Source organism: Salmo salar, chromosome ssa11 (genome assembly GCF_905237065.1).
Source record: "Salmo salar chromosome ssa11, Ssal_v3.1, whole genome shotgun sequence".
In the NCBI taxonomy this organism is placed as follows: Eukaryota; Metazoa; Chordata; class Actinopteri; order Salmoniformes; family Salmonidae; genus Salmo; species Salmo salar.
The window spans coordinates 37611594-37634881 of record NC_059452.1 but is presented as its reverse complement, the minus strand read 5'-3'; the positions used below and the strand labels follow the sequence as shown (position 1 = coordinate 37634881).

Genomic DNA, 23288 nt, shown 5'->3' with positions numbered 1-23288 from the left:
TCAAGACTCTCAGACCATGAGAAACAAGATTCTCTGGTCTGATGAGACCAAGTTTCAAGTCTTTGGCCTGAATGCCAACCGTCAAGTCGGAAGGAAACCTGTCACCATCCCCAAGGTGAAGCATGGTGGTGGCAGCATCATGCTGTGGGGGTAATCAAATGGTTAACCAGACTACCTGCATTGACCATTTTTTGCACTGACTTTATGCCCACACACTGGACTCTACCCACAGACTCTACCCACACACTCACACATGCATACACTGACACCCCAACACGCACACACATGCATACTGACACTATACACACATTCACACACACTTTCACACTCACCACATACGCTGCTGCTACTGTCTTATCTATCCTGTTGCCTAGTCACTTTACCCCTACCTATATGTACATAACTACTTCAATTACCTTGTACCCCTGCACATCGACTTGGTACTGCTACTTCTTGTATATAGCCATGCTATACTTACTTGTTATTGTTATTCACTGTGTAATTGTTCCTTGTGTCACTATTTTGTATCTTTAACTCTGCATTGTTGGAAAATGACCTGTAAATTAGCATTTCACTGTTAGTCTACAACTGTGGCATACAAGGCATGACTTATTTTATTTGAAAGAAACTGACTGCACACTGTGCTACAATGTAGATGGGTGAATGGATAGGCTACTTGTGGAGTGAACTGTACTGACCTCACAGGTCAAGTCTATGCTTCATTTTTACCTTCCAGTTTATAGAATGAAAAGCGGCATGACTTTGATAAGTGTAGCACTTTTTGAAAGGACTAAGTTAGTGTGTATTGACGTCTAGTTCCGCTTGCTAGGATACATTTATTGGACTCTGCCGCCACCTAGTGTGTGACTGGTGTCTTGCTCAGAAACACGAGAGGCTTCCACGTCATCTTTACTGGCGTGGTGTTTATAAGACATAGACCAGGAAATTGCATTTTTTGTCAACTCACGAAACATGGAAAAGTAGCTAGTTGGAGCTGTGGTGACATTGAAACGCATAATTAGAGGATTATAGAGTCACCAATACGTTTAGAAATGGATGACGATGTTACCATTGAGGACGAAGGTGGACCAGAAATACAGAAGACACCCCTTGGAAACCAGGATTTAAGTTTCCTGCAACAAACTGGTAACTTAAATTGGCTAGCTAATATCAGCTGCACAACTGTCAGTTTTCTGGCTTGTTTAGCAAGCCTAGCTGGCCTGGCTAGATATCCATCAAAGACTAAAGCTAATAATGCAGCTAGCTAGCTAACGTAATATCAGTGTTGTAGCTATTTTAGCTAGTGTAGGCTAAGATGGTTAGCTACAGTAGCAAAATAACTAGATACAGAAACGCATCATTCATTGACAGGGTTGCCAACTTTTGAAGAAAGCTTGGAGTTAAATTTGCTATGTGAGAACATTTTACTGTTTTAAAGCTTATTTCCTGCAATTCTACGTATTTTGACATGGTTTAGGCCTATGACCAGGGTAACAAATAACACCGGTCAGGTGTATTCAGGAATCAGGATGCTTAGAAAATGAAATATACACTCAACATTTTACGATTTTGTTACTTTGAGATTTTGGGTGGCAGAAATGTAAAGTATGCTAATATTTTATTTATTTTAATTTGTTTTGATTGTTTGACACTATTCAGACAGTAATGAGATGGGGAGACGGGCAAATGTGAGACAGTGGGGAGGTTGGAAGCAGGGATTGATACCTGTTCTCAGGTGGAAAGTACGGGAGTGTTACCACTACACCAAAGCTCTGCACAGGAAATTCTAATGTTGATGGCAGTGGGTAACCAAATCATAGATTGTAGTCTCCTTGTCCATAGACTGCCTTCAAGGTAAGAACACAAACGTTTTAAGTATTTTGTCATTTGGGTGAATTCACTTTAAAATTAGTCTGGAAGAAATTCCTGCTTGCTCACCAGGAGGGTTGGTGGTCCCTGTGCTTATGGATCATTCATATTCTCTTTCATCTCGCAAGGTCAAAAAATTATAAAACTATTAGTTTCCTCATTTAAGTTGCTTTGTTTCCCAAGTGCTGGGTCTTTTGAAAATGTTCTTATTATAACAATACATTTCTCAATCACCCAACCTTCAAGGAAACATCTAATAAATATCTATATAGGTTCTGGCCATCATCTTACTCTATGTAGACAAAATATGATGGGTTTATGAGTTGAGTCCCCCTAGCATCTCTGCCTAGCATGTGCACAATACTAGAATGTGAAATATATTTGCTTCCTGGAGCTTTTCATATCCATGCTTTTTTTTGTATGATCTATTCAAAACGGTCCATGAATGGCTGCAAAAATACATAGCCTCGTGCAATTCATTTTCAAAGACTCAAGTAGTCATATCAGATTTTGAATATGTGATTACACTGGCAACATAGGGAAGAAGTGGAATAATAAAATAAGTGTTGGGAATAACAGTTGTGTTATTGCTGACATTGCATTCATCACCCTATATTTTAGCCCAATGTTAAGAATGAGAATTTTTTTCCACTGATCAGACTAAATAAAATAAATAGATAATCAAATCTCCTGAAAACAGGATTACATTAATCTGCACCTAGACCCTAACATTTACATTACATTTAAGTCATTTAGCAGACGCTCTTATCCAGAGCGACTTACAAAATGGTGCATTCACCTTATGATATCCAGTGGAACAACCACTTTACAATAGTGCATCTAAATCTTTTAAGGGGGGGGGTTAGAAGGATTACTTTATCCTATCCTAGGTATTCCTTAAAGAGGTGGGGTTTCAGGTGTCTCCGGAAGGTGGTGATTGACTCCGCTGTCCTGGCGTCGTGAGGGAGCTTGTTCCACCATTGGGGTGCCAGAGCAGCGAACAGTTTTGACTGGGCTGAGCGGGAACTGTGCTTCCTCAGAGGTAGGGGGGCCAGCAGGCCAGTGGTGGATGAACGCAGTGCCCTTGTTTGGGTGTAGGGCCTGATCAGAGCCTGAAGGTATGGAGGTGCCGTTCCCTTCACAGCTCCGTAGGCAATCACCATGGTCTTGTAGCGGATGCGAGCTTCAACTGGAAGCCAGTGGAGAGAGCGGAGGAGCGGGGTGACGTGAGAGAACTTGGGAAGGTTGAACACCAGACGGGCTGCGGCGTTCTGGATGAGTTGTAGGGGTTTAATGGCACAGGCAGGGAGCCCAGCCAACAGCGAGTTGCAGTAATCCAGACGGGAGATGACAAGTGCCTGGATTAGGACCTGCGCCGCTTCCTGTGTGAGGCAGGGTCGTACTCTGCGAATGTTGTAGAGCATGAACCTACAGGATCGGGTCACCGCCTTGATGTTAGTGGAGAACGACAGGGTGTTGTCCAGGATCACGCCAAGGTTCTTAGCACTCTGGGAGGAGGACACAAGGGAGTTGTCAACCGTGATGGCGAGATCATGGAACGGGCAGTCCTTCCCCGGGAGGAAGAGCAGCTCCGTCTTGCCGAGGTTCAGCTTGAGCTGGTGATCCGTCATCCACACTGATATGTCTGACAGACATGCAGAGATGCGATTCGCCGCCTGGTTATCAGAAGGGGGAAAGGAGAAGATTAATTGTGTGTCGTCTGCATAGCAATGATAGGAGAGACCATGTGAGGATATGACAGAGCCAAGTGACTTGGTGTATAGCGAGAATAGGAGAGGGCCTAGAACAGAGCCCTGGGGGACACCAGTGGTGAGAGCGCATGGTGCGGAGACAGATTCTCGCCACGCCACCTGGTAGGAGCGACCTGTCAGGTAGGACGCAATCCAAGCGTGGGCCGCGCCGGAGATGCCCAACTCGGAGAGGGTGGAGAGGAGGATCTGATGGTTCACAGTATCAAAGGCAGCAGATAGGTCTAGAAGGATGAGAGCAGAGGAGAGAGAGTTAGCTTTAGCAGTGCGGAGAGCCTCCGTGACACAGAGAAGAGCAGTCTCAGTTGAATGCCCAGTCTTGAAACCTGACTGATTAGGATCAAGAAGGTCATTCTGAGAGAGATAGCAGGAGAGCTGGCCAAGGACGGCACGTTCAAGAGTTTTGGAGAGAAAAGAAAGAAGGGATACTGGTCTGTAGTTGTTGACATCGGAGGGATCGAGTGTAGGTTTTTTCAGAAGGGGTGCAACTCTCGCTCTCTTGAAGACGGAAGGGACGTAGCCAGCGGTCAAGGATGAGTTGATGAGCGAGGTGAGGAAGGGGAGAAGGTCTCCGGAAATGGTCTGGAGAAGAGAGGAGGGGATAGGGTCAAGTGGGCAGGTTGTTGGGCGGCCGGCCGTCACAAGACGCGAGATTTCATCTGGAGAGAGAGGGGAGAAAGAGGTCAAAGCACAGGGTAGGGCAGTGTGAGCAGGACCAGCGGTGTCGTTTGACTTAGCAAACGAGGATCGGATATCGTCAACCTTCTTTTCAAAATGGTTGACGAAGTCATCCGCAGAGAGGGAGGAGGGGGGGGGGGGAGGAAGAGGATTCAGGAGGGAGGAGAAGGTAGCAAAGAGCTTCCTAGGGTTAGAGGCAGATGCTTGGAATTTAGAGTGGTAGAAAGTGGCTTTAGCAGCAGAGACAGAAGAGGAGAATGTAGAGAGGAGTGAGTGAAAGGATGCCAGGTCCGCAGGGAGGCGAGTTTTCCTCCATTTCCGCTCGGCTGCCCGGAGCCTTGTTCTGTGAGCTCGTAGTGAGTCGTCGAGCCACGGAGCAGGAGGGGAGGACCGAGCCGGCCTGGAGGATAGGGGACAAAGAAAATCAAAGGATGCAGAAAGGGAGGAGAGGAGGGTTGAGGAGGCAGAATCAGGAGATAGGTTGGATAAGGTTTGAGCAGAGGGAAGAGATGATAGGATGGAAGAGGAGAGAGTAGCGGGAGAGAGAGAGCGAAGATTGGGACGGCGCAATACCATCCGAGTAGGGGCAGAGTGAGAAGTGTTGGATGAGAGCAAGAGGGAAAAGGATACAAGGTAGTGGTCGGAGATTTGGAGGGGAGTTGCAATGAGATTAGTGGAAGAACAGCATCTAGTAAAGATGAGGTCAAGCGTATTGCCTGCCTTGTGAGTAGGGGGGGAAGGTGAGAGGGTGAGGTCAAAAGAGGAGAGGAGTGGAAAGAAGGAGGCAGAGAGGAATGAGTCAAAGGTAGATGTGGGGAGGTTAAAGTCACCCAGAACTGTGAGAGGTGAGCCATCCTCAGGAAAGGAACGTATCAAGGTGTCAAGCTCATTGATGAACTCTCCAAGGGAACCTGGAGGGCGATAAATGATAAGGATGTTAAGCTTGAAAGGGCTGGTAACTGTGACAGCATGGAATTCAAATGAGGAGATAGACAGATGGGTCAGGGGAGAAAGAGAGAATGTCCACTTGGGAGAGATGAGGATTCCAGTGCCACCACCCCGCTGGCTCGATGCTCTAGGGGTATGCGAGAACACGTGGGCAGACGAAGAGAGAGCAGTAGGAGTAGCAGTGTTATCTGTGGTAATCCATGTTTCCGTCAGCGCCAGGAAGTCTAGGGACTGGAGGGTAGCATAGGCTGAGATGAACTCAGCCTTGTTGGCTGCAGACCGGCAGTTCCAGAGGCTGCCGGAGACCTGGAACTCCACGTGGGTCGTGCGCGCTGGGACCACCAGGTTAGAGTGGCAGCGGCCACGCGGTGTGAAGCGTTTGTATGGCCTGTGCAGAGAGGAGAGAACAGGGATAGACAGACACATAGTTGACAAGCTACAGAAGTGTTGTTTCTTGTATTATTGTCTCCTGTGTCTTTAGAGAACTGTTTCACTTTGATATCCTTTTTCTTCTGTCCTGATTTTCTCTTTCTTTTCTTCTGTTAACTAGATATTCTTTGTTGTTCTTCGTTAGCTAGCTAGCTTCTTCCAAAAGAGTCCCTAGCAACTGCTTAGCAACTGGTAAACAATTCAGCTTGCTAAGATAACTACAATTTTATGAAAAATAGTTATTTTTCAAAAGCCTATCGTCTTTGTTTGTTGCTTGTTTTTTCTCCTATTCAGTCTTGCAGTTTTCTTTTGCTTTTTTCCGATGTACTTCACTCTAAAAACCATGTAAATTTCAATATTTGTAGGAGCTCATTTTTCAGCTGCTGCTGCTCAAATTGGAGTTCCGGAACTAACTAACCAAATACGTGTTCTATTTGTTGTCCCCGGGTTCACAATCTGTTAGACACTTTTTGTTTTTTTGTTGTATCGTTCCAAAGCAGGTCACCCTACCAAACCTCCCTGCTAAAACATACTGTAGGTCTGTCTGCTGCCTTTTCGTTGTCACAGCCTAACACCGAACCCAAACCGGCTGCGCGCGTGCGCTATCGTGCATACATTTATTTTGTCCCCCTACACCAAACGCGATCACGACACGCAGGTTAAAATATCAAAACAAACTCTGAACCAATGACATTCATTTGGGGACAGGTCGAAAAGTATTAAACATGTATGGCAATTTAGCTAGTTAGCTTGCACTTTCTAGCTAATTTGTCCTGTTTAGCTAGCTTGCTGTTGCTAGCTAATTTGTCCTGGGATATAAACATTGAGTTGTTATTTTACCTGAACTGCACAAGGTCCTCTACTCCGACAAATTAATCCACACATAAAACGGCCAACCGAATCGTTTCTAGTCACCTCTCCTCCTTCCAGGCTTTTTCATCTTTGAATTTATATGGTGATTGGCATCTAAACTTTCATGGTATTACCTAGGCTACCGGCAAAACAGTTCGTCTTTCAATCACCCACGTGGGTATAACCAATGAGGAGATGGCACGTGGATACCTGCTTCTATAAACCAATGAGGAGATGGGAGACGCAGGACTTTCAGCGCGATCTGCGTCAGAAATAGGAATGACTTCTATTTTAGCCCTTGGCAACGCAGACGCTCGTTGGCGCGCACGAGCAGTGTGGGTGCAATAATTGAATAACATGGATTTCTACATTTATTTTGCGACGCTCGCGCACGCGACGTGCCGGTCTGGTCAGCATGTAAATGTCAATACTCAGGGCTGGCTCTAGCCTTTTGAGAACCCTAAGCAAGATTTGATTGGGGGGACCCCCACATCTTGAAAACATTTTAGTGGTCCCCCTTTTGATGTTGGATAATTTTTTTTGTGTATGTTTTAAGTTCATTTCCTGCAATTCAACACATTTTGCCAAGGGCCGTAGAGCGAATTTTGCCACTATAAAGCAAGTTTTCTGCAATTCTACACTTTGGTATGGAGAGAACTTTGCAATGTTACAACACATTTCATGCAATTCTACTCATTTTGCCATGGGACAGAGGAAAAAATGTGCCGTTTCACAGCTTATTTCCTGCAATTTCTACCCATTTTGCCGTGGAGTGGATCAACATTTTGTAATGAATTATGCCATGTTAATGTAATATGAGTGTGCATGACTAATGTAACCGATGTGAAATGGCTAGTTAGTTAGCGGTGGTGCGCGCTAACAGCGTTTCAATCGGTGACGTCACTTGCTCTGAGACTTGAAGTAGGGTTTCCCCTTGCGTTGCAAGGGCCGCTGCTTTTGTTGTGCGATGGGTAACGATGCTTCGTGGGGTGTCAGTTGTTGATGTGTGCAAGGGTCCCTGGTTCGAGCCCAGGTTGGGGCGAAGAGAGGGACGGAACCTAAACTGTTACACTAACAAAATCAATAGGCGCCCCCTGGAGGTCAGAGCCCCTGGGCACGTGCCCTTCATGCCCGGTCCGTATTCGGCCAGGCTTACTACTTGTTTAGGTTGGTTGGTTGGTTGGTTGGTAGTTAGCTTAAGCTATCTAAAAAAAATTTGCGGACATGGCTAAAAGAGAAATGTTGAAATTGCACCTGATGTATTATACTGTTCTTACACTCAATAGTAAGTTGTGACCTCAACATAATTTCGCTTCCTGTCCACAGTCGGACCATTGTTGGCAGAATATGGATGGTATCTGTTGTTCATGTGTGTGGGGGTCTACCTGGTGGTCCAGCACCTGAGCAAGAGGAGAGCCAGCCAGGGACAGAGCAGCTCAGCTTCTGGAGCAGTGCAAAGTGAGTGGCCGTAACCAATAGTTTTTTTTATTTAACCAAGGAAGTCACTGAGTTTGACAAGTACATTTAGTCTCTTACGCAGATGCACGCACACACACACACGCACCTAGGACATGAGCATTCTTGCTGCAGCTCCAACAATGCCACATATTCTCAAGACAATGACAAGCATGCTAAAGCAGAAACCAACTGGCACTCACAGGCTAGAGCCAGCTCTCATTCCATCCAGGCGACTGACACATCAGGAACGAAATCTCGGAATGTCATGGAATTAATGGAGTCAGTAATATCATCCAATCTTTAAAAAACAATCTGGCAGATCCCAATGCAGTGGTGAGGAGACAAGAGGCACTGGAGGCGTCCAGGAGAAGAATGCAGGAGGAGCTGGATGCCAAGGCGGCCCTCTTCAGGCTGAAACAACAACAGGTATAAAGTGACACCTTTCACATAGACGGACCATACATGGGCCATGGACGGACCATACATGGGCCATGGACGGACCATGGCTTCTTAGCAAAGAGCAATTTCTCAAGCAAGAATTTTGCTAGGACTGTCTGGGAGTGGTCTGAGTTGGGAGGGGAAAACTATCTGTTATTGGCAGAGAGGTTTGGAACTCTTTCTTATTGGTCTATTAACTAATTTAACGCCTGGTGATGTCACCAGGCAGGCCAAAACTCCGTCCCACCAAAACAGGTGGAAATTTCAGGCGGCCTTTTCAAACAGCTCTCACACTAAAAGGGCATTATCATCATTTTCACAGTATTATTCCAACCTCAGTGTGGAAATAAATATGTAAAGCACAGGAAAGTCAGATTTTTGACTGCACTGGGCCTTTAACACAGATCTAAAACCCCAGGCACCACAAACAAGTTTGCCCGTTGTCCCTGCCAAATCTGATCTTGAAGACTTTTTGGTACTTGTCTTTTGTTTGCCGCGTGATAGCTGGAGGAGGAGAAGAGACAACAGAAAATTGAGATGTATGACAGCATGAAAGAGGGGAGGAGTTACAGAGGAAAAGCAAAGACAGCCCAGGTAAGCTGCCTTCTCTATCATAGGCCTAAGTAACATACATACCATATGCCATTTTGCAGACGCTTTTATCCAAAGCGACTTGCGTGCATACATTTCACATATGTGTGGGCCTGGGAATCGAACACACAACCCTGGCATTGCAAGCGCCATGCTCTACCAACTGATTCATACAGGACCACCATACATATAATGCAAAGTAAATGCACCATTTGATAGACATTATTGCAGAGTCAGGAGTTTTTTTTTACGGGCAGGTCACGGGTCAGAAAAATCTCTTGGCTGTGATAAGTCATGATTAGCACCCAGAGTTTTTCCTGACCATGTCCATCCTGACCATGAAGAAACTTCTGTCTCAGACATATTACATAAGTCGTAGATTTGTTCATGGGTTTCATGTAAACACTTGTCTGTAAATGAAAATAGCTCATAATTATTATTATGATGTAACACTTCAGAACACTGAAGAGGCCAGCACATCGACTACAGTGTTGAAACCAAAGACTGACAAGAAGCCCCTACGGAGCAGTGGTATGTTGACATATTTGATGATGAGAGCAGTATTGTAATTGGGGGCTTCCAGAAGTATGTTTGTAATGGCTGGGAGGGTGTGTAAGCAACACAAAAGGGGGGTTAAGTGCAATTACATTTTTATGATTGTATTTCCCTTGTGACCCAATAAAAAAACGATTGTTCACAAAAAATAAAACGTTAGACATCATGCTCACTGTTAAAGTAATTAAACGGGTTCGGAATCCTACTAGATCCGTTTCTGCATCCATGCAATGATGAGCAACTTTCATATTCATGCAAGGCACTAATCTTACTGTAAATAAAAAGCACTGCTATTCTTACTGAAACCTATTCAAAGGTTATACATTTAACATTTCCACCTGCAAATGGTGCCAAACATAAAGTACATACCAGTAGTAACGAAGGAATGAAATCCACAAAAGAAAAACAATTGAACACTGCGCAACGCTGCAAAGTAGCTTTGTACTGCAACTAGTTGGTCTTGCGAGTTGTGTACATCTCTGTATTACGATACAGGAAAACAGATAATATTGCTAATGTTTTGTATTTCAAAAACATTAGCGATACAAAATGTCCATCCTTGCAACTGATGTTTTTTGGATTATGATCCGGTAAGAAGCAGTACTAAGCTTTTTGGGGGGGGGATATCCAAACAGTGTCTTTACAAAGAAAATGGCTTAAATGTGACGTTGCTCCTTTAAGGAATAAGTAGTAGGTAGGTGACGCTGGCGTCCTCCATCTCCTCTCTGTGCCAGTAACCTACATTCTGCCCTGCTGTGTGTATTTCAGGCTTTAATCCCCTGAGCGGCGAGGGAGGTGGATCCTGTGCGTGGAGACCAGGAAGGAGAGGGCCGTCAGCTGGCGGCGGATGAGGTTAAAGGAGGTCAGAGCCACAGGCTCAGGGTCGACATCTCCCCCTTAACCCGGATCTAGGATCAGAATACCCTACCGTCGTTCCTAACCTGAATTACTAGGAGGATGGAAGAAATATCTGACCCTGTATCTGTGGCTAGGTGTGACTTGTGCCTACTCTGAGGTGACCTGTGAACTCTGATCTTTGACCCGTCCGAGTCACACACACTGACCTACTGAAGGAAGCTGCCAGCAATCTCAAAGCCCTCTTAGTTGTTGATCTAAATCAATCTGTTATTTGTAACTCTGTGTTTGGGTTTAGGGATTGGTTTCACAACTGTCTGTTTTAGATCATGTTGCCTCAGTAATATTAGCATTGTCAAAAAATATAATGTGTTGCCACATGATAACGATGAATCCTTTCTGTTTTAATGCCTCTGGACAACTTCAAACTAACCAGTGTTGAAAACGATTGTCTTGTTTCCACATTCAAATTTTGGCTTATTGAATCATCTTATTTCAGGACACCTGAGAAGGCCTTCTGAGTATGACAGTTTGTAATGATGCTATTCCTGTAAATGGCATCTGTGCCAGTGGGTTTGGCTGATGACTTTCAGTGTAACTGTGTGTTTTCTTGTCTTCTTTTGGGGTTGGCATCTGTGTAAACTTTCAAATGTGTGCTGCCTACCAAGGCTTCATGTTGCGAGAGTAGACGCTAGCCAGATGGCTTTAGTAGTGCTGTGCACCGTACTGCTTTTTATACAATTACATAAATCAGATGTAACTGTTAGTCATCGTGTTATTTATTGGAATATCAATGATCATCAAGCAATTTTAGTTACTGAGAAATAAACTGACCTGCACCTTTTTATCACAATAAAGATATTATAGATAAGTTGTCTACGTATCTGATGTTTGATGGGGAGGCTGACTGTGACGACACAATAGCTAATGTAATGGTCCAGTGCCGTCATCATACACCTGCCAACTCCATATTGCCCACTCGATGGCGGCATTGTAATGTAAATGAAGCCACAATCATAACGGTATGGTACAGAGTTTCGAAACTGTATTGGGTCAGATCGCACTGATTTCTATGGCTGTCATAGACATTATTGTTGTAGTCTTACTCTTAAATTGATAAGAATTTTATACAATCATTATAAACCTTATGTTAATTTTCTGCACACCATTTACGTTAATTGAGTTATAGAGCATTTTGTGGTTGGCCTAGTCGATTATGATTTCTCAGAAATAGCTTTTTCATTTCACTATCAGTGCCGCATATTAACTCGGCTGACGTTTAATTTCAAGGTTCAACAATGCTTGCTCTGTACTTTTTTGCCTGTCTGCATGCATGGTCTTCCACTTTCACCGGCTCGTCACCAGGATATTCTCAGTTTGTGATCAGACTTGCGCGTCAAATACTGGAAGGAAAAAAAGCTGAGACCACTGCGTAATCACACACCCCAGCCAGTCAGAGCGCTCCTACGGAGTAGCCACTAGGTCAAATCACACAGTTAAGCCGCGTTGCTACTAAGCGTTTTCGACATTCTCACAATGGCGAGGTAGTGGAAAGAATGGGTTGGCTACGCGTCTCTGGGCGAAGATGAAACCATACATTTTGTTGAAGGTCGCAGTTTTTTGTCATGTATTGATAGCGACGGAATGCTTGCTGATTAGAAGGGCCACATGAAGAGAGGAGTGTACGTTCAGGTGGTGGGTTTATGGAGACTGCTACGTATGCAACAGCCAGCTTACATCGGGACCAAAAGCGGGTTGGAGAAGAAAGAAGCTTTCCTACAATGAGAGCGCGTTAACCCCGTTTTTTATGAGGAGGGAGAAACAATTGAACCAATATTGCTTTACAACGACGCTGTGTTGGCAACAGCAAGAATAGGCTACGAGGCAAATCGGAGTTGGGTCAAGTTTTGGGGAATGGCAGGTCGAAGCCGAAGAGCATGGTTTAGTGTTCTGTTGGGGCTGGTTGTCGGGTTCACCCTGGCTTCCAGACTCATATTACCGAAGGCTACGGAGTTGAAGAAATCCGGTCAGAAACGCAAGGCGAACCCAGCCGGTTGCGGGTTGAACGGGGGTCTGAGGAGAGAACACGGTGGGGTGTTATGGCCCCCGCAAGATAACGGATTTTCGGCGACCGAGAAGCCTGTTCCGAGGTCCAACAATTTCCTTTACGTCGGCGTCATGACTGCCCAGAAGTACCTGAATAACCGCGCCATCGCGGCACATAGGTAAGTTATGTGTAGAAATTGAAGGAATGTTGCTTTTTATTTTTTAAGAAGATACCATTTTCAGCTATTAGTTTTCTGTCCCAGGGTTTCTGTACGCGTCATTTCTGCTCATTCCTCCCCATTCTGAAATTGTCAGCCTACATTTTACATAGGCACTTAAAGAGAAATATTGTTGCTAGTTTTCTGCCAAATAGGGATACCGAATTTCAACAATGTTGCCTACACTCTTAAGTCTTTTATGCAAAATTGTTATAAATGTAATCGATAGAAATGTTGCTAGTCGCCATTTAACAGTGTATGAATGCCATGTGTGGCTGTGGCCTGTATTATGATAGTCCTTTTCTTGTGAGCTATTAAACACCTCAACGTTAGGCAGGCCATGTCCTGTAAGCTGTCAAGACAAAACCTTGTTGGATATAATATTATAGATGATATACAGTCACTACAACGTGTCCTAAGTGACATTTAGAAGTCTTTGTTACAGGGTCTATGTTATAACATGCTCTCAACATTCACACCCACATTTACCTAACAAAAATCACACTTCAATAGGCGAACTGTTCTGTTCAGTTTTTCAGGGCTTTGCCAACTCTGAACACATTCACTTCACAATTGAGCTGTATCATTCTGTGGTGATGGTTTTGCCAACAGATGAGCTGTATAGGCTCTTTGGTAGGCTAGTGTTTAATTCGATTGGGTAAGCAATGGCTCCATCCAAGATATTTCCAATTGTGAGGGGTTTCTGTAAGTGTTTTGTTGTAGACTAGCACTGATGCTATTAGGATAGCTCTAAATGTAGAGATGTCTGTTTGGAAAGAGTGAATGTTAATGTTATTAGCCCTGAAATGTCTTTCATCTAGGCCCCACTGAAATGCAGTGAATGTGAAGCTGAAGGTTTTATGAAATGATGGGTTGGACTGAGAAGACGGCACTGTTGAGTCTGCAGGCTATCCTTTCATGTGTCCAGTCATGTGGAAGATTCAATATAATTCAGGGGAAATGTATTTGCACATCTTCAAAGACATACAAGGATATCTCTATTCAATCAGATTAATTAGAGTAGTTTATTTAGTCTCCCTGGAATGTCCTTTCAATGGACCGATCATGATGAACATCTAGAGACCTGAGAAGGAGATATCTATCACAGTATTTTACATCCACTCCCATGTCTTTATTTTGGGCCCAAAGTAAAGTCCCATTTAGTTTATTTTCAGTGCAGATGGTGGGAAAGCAGGCCTACTTTTTACTGTCTCAGTTGTTAGTTAATTACTAGATTCCCTCATTCAAATACAGTTCTTTATCCTAATGAAACATTACTGGTGCTCAGTTGGGTATTTAGTGGGCTCAAGTCTGTGTGAACCTCTTGTAAATACAGGTTATAACACATGTTATGCCGTGCTATTACATGACGCTCATCCGTCTATTTGACATTTTAGTCATTTATTAGACTCTTACAGTAGTGAATATATATAATATATATATATACATATATTATATATATATACATACATACATACATACATACATACATACATACATATATATATATATACATTTTCATACTGGTCCCCCGTGGGAATCTAACCCATAAACCTGGCGTTGCAAGCGTCATGTTCTACCAACTGAGCCACATGGGACCGTCTATCTATGTCCTTCGTGGGCCCAGACTTGTGTGTGTGTTAGAACTCTGACCCACTCTCCATCCTATAGAGTACCTGACCTCTGCCCATGTGTCTCTCTCTGTAGAACGTGGGCTCAGACCATCCCGGGCCATGTGGAGTTCTTCTCCAGCGAGGGTTCGGACACCACCATCCCCATCCCCATCGTGGCGCTGCACAACGTGGACGACTCGTACCCACCGCAGAAGAAGTCCTTCATGATGCTCAAGTACATGCACGACCACTACCTGGACCAATATGAGTGGTTCATGCGGGCCGACGATGATGTGTACATCAAGAGCGAGCGCCTGGAGGGCTTCCTGCGCTCGCTCAACAGCAGCGAGGCCCTCTTCCTGGGCCAGACGGGCATGGGCGCCCGCGACGAGCTGGGCAAGCTGGCGCTGGAGCCCGGCGAGAACTTCTGCATGGGTGGCCCCGGCGTGATCATGAGCCGTGAGGTGCTGCGCCGGATGGTTCCCCACATCGGCCAGTGCCTGCAGGAGATGTACACCACGCACGAAGACGTTGAGGTGGGCCGCTGCGTGCGGAGGTTTGCCGGCGTGCAGTGCGTCTGGTCCTACGAGGTAAGAGCAAAGATGGCGGCCGGTTGTATTGTATACTGCAGTTAGTAGATCTATCACTGCTTTTGAAGGTTTATTTTTAATTGGTGTTATACAAGAGAAGGCTGGGTAGAAAACCATCTGAGATTGAGGATGTAGTCGGTAGAAGTGACCTTCAATGTAGTCCGTCTGAAGTGTACTAAAATGTGAGGAGGGGAATCGCCAACAAGACGCCTACCTTGGCTTGAAGTACTCTGTGAAGCGAAAGACATCATGCAGTGGATTTCCCACACACCACAATAGTGTGTCAAGGGCATAAGTTGATAGTCAGTAGATCTGGCACCTTCAGTAGGCACTCCTTAGACTATCTCCTGGCAGATTTACTATTCAGATCTTATTCATGTGACCATATGATTGCTTGACAGATCAAAGAAAGGGACAATTCCATTAAATTATGCTGAGACCAGGGCTCTAAAGTGCGACCATTCTGGTTCCATATGCCCCTGTAAATATGTTTCTGTGTGACCTGACATTTTATTTTGGGAGCACCAGTGCGTCTAGGAGAAAAATGAGTCAGATAATAATTGCTGTAATGATTAGGGTTTGCTGTTCCCGAGTGACCTACTGTAGAGTAAAACCGAGCACATATTTGCTACTGTCACGGCTGCACCGTTACAACAGAGAAAATGGACTGTTTCAAGCACAAACAGGTAAAAAGTTATGACCCATACTACTGGCGCAATATCTGTTTCTTCCTATCGTGGGATTTGTGGGCTGCATTTTGCATTCATAAACCATGAATGTTTACACCTTGTTCAGTCATGTTACCTCATTATCTAGCTAGCTAACAACCTGGTTACTTCAGCATTCTATCCACTAAACATTTGTCATTATCTAGCTAGCTAACAGCCTGGTTACTTCAGCATTCTATCCACTAAACATTTGTCATTATCTAGCTAGCTAACAGTCTGGTTACTTCAGCATTCTATCCACTAAACATTTGTCATTATCTAGCTAGCTAACAGCCTGGTTACTTCAGCATTCTATCCACTAAACATGTGAGGCACAGAAAGGAAGGAAAGGGATAGCTTCTTCAGCAGATCAAGGATCACTCCAATGAGTGAATGACTGATCTCTTAAATGTCATCACTCACAAACTTGAACCTCTTAAAGCGACCCTGTACAATTGTAATGTTTTGCATCTCAATAGGTACACAATGTAGAAACCTCATTTTTCAATGGCAGGTTTTTCTTGTTAACATTTTAGCTTTTTATAATAAATAAATGTCTTTACACTGTTAAATATTCATATCTATAGCACAACGTGTGCTTCATATATACTGTATCTCAATCAATGTAAACTTTAGTTTCTGGCCAAACAATATTTTTTTTCCCGCTTATACTGCAATCAAAATTCCATGTTTCAGACTTTTGCTTTCTAATGTGCATTGTTCTAAAATCAACCCCATTTAACAAGGTTCTGCAGGTGGAATTTAGGGTATCAGAGATTATGGGTTGCAGCTTGGCAAAAGGTGCCCGTTTTCATCTCACAGTAACTGTGGAGCTTTCATGCTGCTGTCCTCCTCACAAGCATTAGACAGAGATTAGAGGGGGAACTGTCAGACTCTTAATTCAACTGTCGATCAATTCATGTCTTTATTCATTAGGCCCACTTGATCTGACGTGTGTTTGCGCTTACGCCCCGCTGGTCCTTTGATATCAAGGTTATTATGACCCAGAGTCACGTTGGCCTGTGTGTGTGTGTGTTTATTGACCAGTTTGTAAACCATAACAAGACATTTTCTGTTTGCAGTTGTCCACTGGGTTCCTTTACAAACTACCAGAAACAGTATGTTGTGTATTTTGGCAGCAGGCACAAGGCCGGACACCCACCCACCATACGGTTGACTTGGCATTCTTCAGTTAGTCATTTAGCCATAAATCAAGTCAAGGGTTCCGTAGTCACTGTTGAGACACGCAGCTAAACGCACATTTCCCCCATCCAAATAAATCTGCATATAATATCAGGCCTGTGAACAAATTGTTAAAACGCAGCATCTGTTGAGTTTTTAAAGCTACTAATGAATCTGGTTTGGCAGGTGGAATGAGAGAGCTGACATGTTTGCTGTCTCATATACAGAGTTCAGTCCCAGCCACCTTTACAACAGGCCTGGGGCAACTTTTAAACAGCCATTTGATGTGAGTTTTAATTACAGCTTATCGTTATCTAGTTACAGAGAGCGGAGCCAAGCAACTGCATCATTAATATCAGTGTGTGTGTGTGTCTCTGTCTTTCTGTCCTCTTCCTCCTAAGTGTGTGTGTCTGGCTGTCCGTCCGTCCCTTCCTCTCCTCATCACATCTCCATGGTGAATCTAAATGACTGTTTAACTTCTTGCATCTAGGCGTTCCGCTAGCGGAACCCCGTTCCACCAGCAGAACGCCTAGCCAACAGCCAATGGAACAGCAGGGCGCGAAATTCAAAACATCAAAAATCTAATAATTTCAATTTCTCAAACATATGACTATTTTACACCATTTTAAAGAGACACTTCTCCCGAATCCAACCACGTTGTCCGATTTCAAAAAGTCTTTAGAGCGAAAGCAAAACATTAGATTATGTTAGGACACCACGTAAACAAGAAAAGCCACACAGTCATTTTCCTAGCAAGGAGATGTCACAAAAACCCCAAATCCAGCTAAAATGAAGCACTAACCTTTGACGATCTTCATCAGATGACACTCCTAGGACATCATGTTACACAATACATGTATGTTTTGTTGGATCAAGTTCATATTTATTTCCAAAAACAGCATTTTACATTGGCGCGTGATGTTCAGAAAATGATTAGCCTCCAAAACCTCCGGTGAAAGACCACAATGTGCACATTCATTTACAGAAATACTCATCATAAATGTTGACAAAATCTATAACAATTATTTAAAGAACTATAGATTTACTACCTCTTAATGCAACCGCTGTGTCAGATTTCAAAATAACTTTACGGAGAAAACACATTGTTCAATATTCTGAGTACATAGCTCAACCATCAATGCAAGCTATACATTTACCCGTCAAGCCACGGCGTCGTCAAAACTCTAAAATACTGTAAAAAATATTTTCTATCTTTGCTGATCTTCGGCGGAATGCACTCGGAAGGACTCCCACTTCCACAAGAAATGTTCATTTGTTTGATAAAGTCCATAATTTATGTCCAAATACCTCCGTTTTGTTGGCGTGTCCAGAACACTATTCCAAAAGGCACAAGACGGGGGCGCAAATCAATAGACGAAAAGCTCAAAAGTTCCATTACCATTTGTAGAAACATGTCAAACGCTGTTTCCAATCAAACCGTAGGGTGTTTTTAACATAAACAATCAATAATATTCCAACCGGACAATAGCGTATTCATTACAGAAGAAGAAAAAAAAATGCTATCCATGCGTGAACGCGCATGAAGTAACTACATGACCTCAGACAGTACACTGCTTGAATCGGCTGTAATTCGGTCAAAATTCACCGTAGAAGACTCAAACAACTTTGTAAAGACTGTTGACATCTAGTGGAAGCCTTAGGAAGAAGTGCAAGTTGACCCTACAGACACTGTAGTTTCAATAGAAAATGGTCTGAAAGACTACAATTCTCAGACTTCCCACTTCCTGGTTGGATTTTTCTCAGGATTTTGCCTGCCATATGAGGTCTGTTATACTCACAGACATAATTCAAACTGTTTTAGAAACTTCAGAGTGTTTTCTATCCAAGTCTACTAATAATATGCAAATATTTGACTCTGGGCCCGAGTAGTATGCCGTTTAATTTGGGTACGTTTTTCATCCGGCCGTGAAAATACTGCCCCCTATAGCGAAGAGGTTAACATTACATTGTCTGAAATCTCAGACAATTTCCACATTTTGATGATTCAGTACGTTGGTAGGAAAACTTGCTGACATCACAGTGGAGGTCTTTACTATTAAAATACAAATTAAAAGTTGCTTATGAAGATGTATTCCTTCAATAAGAGGCAGTTGTTTGGTCAGCCAAGCCATCGACAGTGTGTTTTGTGGGAGCGTTTGAATGAATGTCTGTACATTAGTCTATTTAATGTGGTGAAGGAAGAGAAAGAGGTGTGACCCAAACCAAGGCTTATTATTCATCTAGGAGTCCAGTCTTAGATGTGAGACACACACACACAAAGCCTCTCTTTGTGGCACTGCTAATAAAACAAATCCCACTAATAAGTCATTGGTGATCAAACCTCTTCTTGTTTCTTTTGGTCGCTGTTTGGGTGGGATGAGGCGATGGATGCAAATAATCACATGGGCTCATAGTGAATGGTCCTGAGTCATGTGATTGTGTCTGTATTGGCCCAGGTCTCACTCCTGACCAAAGAAACATCTCTGGTTTCCTCAGTAATGCCTGCCTGTGGGGTTAGTTGCTATGGTAGCTGTGCATCCATGTCTCCCTTCACTACGAGCGAGTCAGTGTTGTTGAGTCATTATCCCAAGGGTGTTTTAGAAGAGCCCTCCAGTGATTCAGAAAGAGCAGCAGAACAGCCGTCACTGGGCTTTGAGACTATTGATCCTCTATCACAGCCACAAAAACCAGCAGTTTCTGTCAGACTAGCTGTTATCATACACTACAAGTATGTGGACGCCTGCTCCTTGAACATCTCATTCCAGAATCATGGGCATTAATATGGAGGTAGTCGTCGTCCCCTCATGTTCACAACATTTCTATAGGCTATGCAATTGTGTGAGAACATTAAACAGAGGAGGATCCCATCAGCTTTCTATAGGCTAGGCCTACTATATTCTCAACTTTCCTAATATTAAGCACATTGCTTGTCTTTACAACAGGAGTATAGCCTACCTGGCTGGCATGAAAAGCGTCCTCCATTCGCTATTTAAGAGCATAGATGACATGTATTTCCCCTGCTCCTGTTTCCAGACAGGTGATAATAATGGTAATACTAATGGTCCATTTGAATCAGAACAGATTTCACATATTATTTAGTATATGTAAAGAAGATTACATCAGGAATAGTCTGATGGATGACAATATTAGCCTATCACTTGTGAATGATTCCCAGCATAAGAAATAATGCCTTTTTTAAAAAACTTTTTCTAATCATAGTCGCACACCTCATGTAGTCTAGCCCATATCCCTATGTTTTTGATAAGGTTTGTAACTAAAGTGGCCAAATAAGTTAAAATGAAGCACATGAATCCGCTTTACAAGGGGTGTAGATCCTAACTGGCATACAGAAGCAGCGCGTGAGTTTGGGGAAGATTATTTTCACCTTAAAAATGCACCTTTATGGCTCTCAACCTTCGCCTCTCCTGAGTCCGTACGGGAGTTGCAGCGATGAGACAAGACTTTAACGACCAATTGGATACCACGAAATTGGGGAGAAAACGAGGTAAAAAAACAACAACAAAAAAAGGAAAATGCACCTTTTATAATAAAAGTGTTACATATATTACATATAGCTTCTAGCCTACTGCCATGTGCACATTGCTGCGCTTATAATGTGAAGAAACGGACTTATAGTTTATTCACATTTTAAGCTAAACGTTCGGATCTGTTGAGTCAGCCTCATTGCTTAAAAATGTTTTTTTGATGCTAGTGGTTGTATTAATTTGGGATCTATCACATCCCACAACTGTCCCAGACTATGTTAGGAATATTTATTTATCACACAGAATAGAATAGGTTGACTTTTGTACTATGGGGGATAGTAGATTGAAATAGGCTAGTGTTTTTGCTGTTCATTAGGTCTACTCATCTTGTTGGCTGACATAAAGTAAATGTGGACAGTTCTTCCTGTATCTTCAATATGCACCTCAGAATTGGATAAGGACTCTCGCAGTTGCGTCAAATTGTGATTGGTGCAGTGTTGTGATTGATGTAGTGTTGTGATTGGTGTAGTGGTGTAGTGTTGTGATTGGTGTTGTGATTGGTGCAGTGTTGTGATTGGTGCAGTGTTGTGATGTAGTGTTGTGATGTTGTGTTGTGATTGGTGTGTGTACAGCCTGCACAAACAACAAAGCAGAGCTCATGACTTTTTTCAAATCATCATTAGTCTCATCATGCAGCCTTACAATGTATTAAACATCTAACATATAGCCCGACGTTTGTAGGACAACTAAAGTTACATTAATAACTCTAAATTAAGCCTATAGGAAAACCTATTTCTTTGTTAACTGTTCAACACAGAATAGCCACATGTGCGCTCTCCCTCAAATCGTTTGGAGAAAATATTATATTTTATTCAGCTTTGTTCAATTGTGTTCTTCATACTATAAAATAGTGCCACGGAATTCTAAGCAAACGTTGTCTGCTAAATGAACTAGTGTAGCCCACAGCCATTTGGGATGGCCAGATCAGGACCTAACATAAGGACAACTCAGAGTATGCTATTCTGTTCTTCTAAAATAGACTCAACTTCAGCTGATGCTTGGCATTGCGCATGGTGATCTTAGGCTTGTGTGGGGCTGCTCAGCCTTGGAAACCCATTTCATGAAGCTCCTGAGTGTTGCAACCGAAGATAGACGATTTTTACGTGCTACAAGCTTCAGCACTCGGCAGTCCCGTTTTGTGAGCCAGTGTGGCCTACCACTTTGCGGTTGAGCCGTTGTTGCTAATAAACGTTTCCACTTCACAATAGCAGAAAAAAATGACTTGTTAGAAAGGTGGCATCCGATGACAGTGACACGTTGAAAGTCACTGAGCTCTTCAGTTCGGGCTATTCTACTGCCAATGTTTGTCTATGGAGATTGCATGGCTGTGTGCTCGATTTTTATACACCTGGTTGCCGCAAGTGGATCTTCCATCGAGACAATAACCTCAAGCACACATCAAAATCCCAAAAGAAATGGTTAATTGGCCACAAAATCAAAATTTTGCAATGGCCATCTCAGTCTCCAGACTCGAACCCCATTTAAAAAGCAGTGATTTGAATTGAAGAGGACAGTCCATAAGCGCAGATGAAGGATATCAAGGATCTGGAAGGATTCTGTATGGAGGAATGGTCTAAGATCCCTCCCAATGTGTTCTCCAACTCATAAAACATTTTAGAAATAGACTCAGTGCCGTAGTACTCGCAAGGTGAGGTTTTGAAAACTCGGGTGTAAACAATTGACCCCTACTTTTTTAAAATGTATATTATTACTTGTTAAAGAATTGGATTAGTATTACATGTAATTTCCCCCAAAGATTTCTGCATACAGTCATTTTTGCACATCTTATAATAATCATTTTGGACCACACTATTTGGTTTGTGGCACATGCAAGGAGTTAATTAACCCTGCTGTTACAAGCATTATGCTCCATTGAAATGATGTTAGGAAGGTCAAAGGGTGTCCTGCCTAGGGGAGGGAGGGAGAGAGGGAGATTCTAACTTGAAGATCCACACCTTCCAAGTCTTCCATTGATGATATGACTGCATGATTTACACAATCTCACGTTAGGGTTCATCCCAGAAAGGCAGCAAGTGGGAGGGAAGGGAGGGCTCTTGGATTTCACAACATGTTTGTTTCTTTAGTCTGTTTTTCTTTCGGAGGAGAACCAGTTATGTTCTCCAGTGCTGGTCAGAGTATTTCAAGGTAAGGCAGGATTTCTCCTCCTGCCAGATGAATCCACAGGAAGTCAAACGCCCACATCTGTACTTTACTGTACAATGCCTCGACATGCGCTCTCTCTCTCTCTCATACTGTCCCATGCTCTCTCTCATACTGTCCCATGCTCTCTCTCTCTCACACTGTCCCATGCTCTCTCTCTCTCATACTGTCCCATGCTCTCTCTCTCTCATACTGTCCCATGCTCTCTCTCTCATACTGTCCCATGCTCTCTCTCTCTCATACTGTCCCATGCTCTCTCTCTCTCATACTGTCCCATGCTCTCTCTCTCATACTGTCCCATGCTCTCTCTCTCTCATACTGTCCCATGCTCTCTCTCTCTCATACTGTCCCATGCTCTCTCTCTCTTATACTGTCCCATGCTCTCTCTCTCATACTGTCCCATGCTCTCTCTCTCTCATACTGTCCCATGCTCTCTCTCTCTCATACTGTCCCATGCTCTCTCTCTCTCATACTGTCCCATGCTCTCTCTCTCTCATACTGTCCCATGCTCTCTCTCTCTCATACTGTCCCATGCTCTCTCTCTCTCATACTGTCCCATGCTCTCTCTCTCTCATACTGTCCCATGCTCTCTCTCTCTCATACTGTCCCATGCTCTCTCTCTCTCTCATACTGTCCCATGCTCTCTCTCTCATACTGTCCCATGCTCTCTCTCTCTCATACTGTCCCATGCTCTCTCTCTCTCATACTGTCCCATGCTCTCTCTCTCTCTCTCATACTGTCCCATGCTCTCTCTCTCATACTGTCCCATGCTCTCTCTCTCTCAT

At 43.5% G+C, this 23288-nt stretch overlaps 2 protein-coding genes across 3 annotated transcripts in view; both read left to right on the top strand.

Moving 5' to 3' along the window:
- The first annotated feature begins 859 nt into the window (after window positions 1–859).
- Window positions 860–11313, top strand: LOC106562600 (selenoprotein S). The gene is made up of 6 exons (XM_045689479.1): window positions 860–1146; window positions 7872–8003; window positions 8323–8429; window positions 8946–9035; window positions 9491–9563; window positions 10356–11313. The coding sequence occupies exons 1-6, from the start codon at window positions 1053–1055 to the stop codon at window positions 10436–10438; spliced, it is 579 nt and encodes a 192-aa protein (XP_045545435.1). The 5' UTR covers window positions 860–1052; the 3' UTR covers window positions 10439–11313.
- Window positions 11314–11406: 93 nt separating this feature from the next.
- The window catches only part of LOC106562599 (chondroitin sulfate synthase 1), a 76494-nt gene continuing 64612 nt past the window's right edge, over window positions 11407–23288 (top strand). The window contains exons 1-3 of one of the 2 annotated variants that reach the window (XM_045689477.1): window positions 11418–11464; window positions 11733–12667; window positions 14414–14909. In XM_045689477.1, the coding sequence (XP_045545433.1) occupies window positions 12357–12667; window positions 14414–14909 (807 nt within the window). In that variant the 5' untranslated portion in view covers window positions 11418–11464; window positions 11733–12356. Of the gene's footprint in view, window positions 11465–11732; window positions 12668–14413; window positions 14910–23288 lie in introns of both variants that reach the window. The other variant, XM_045689478.1, reaches the window with a different exon arrangement.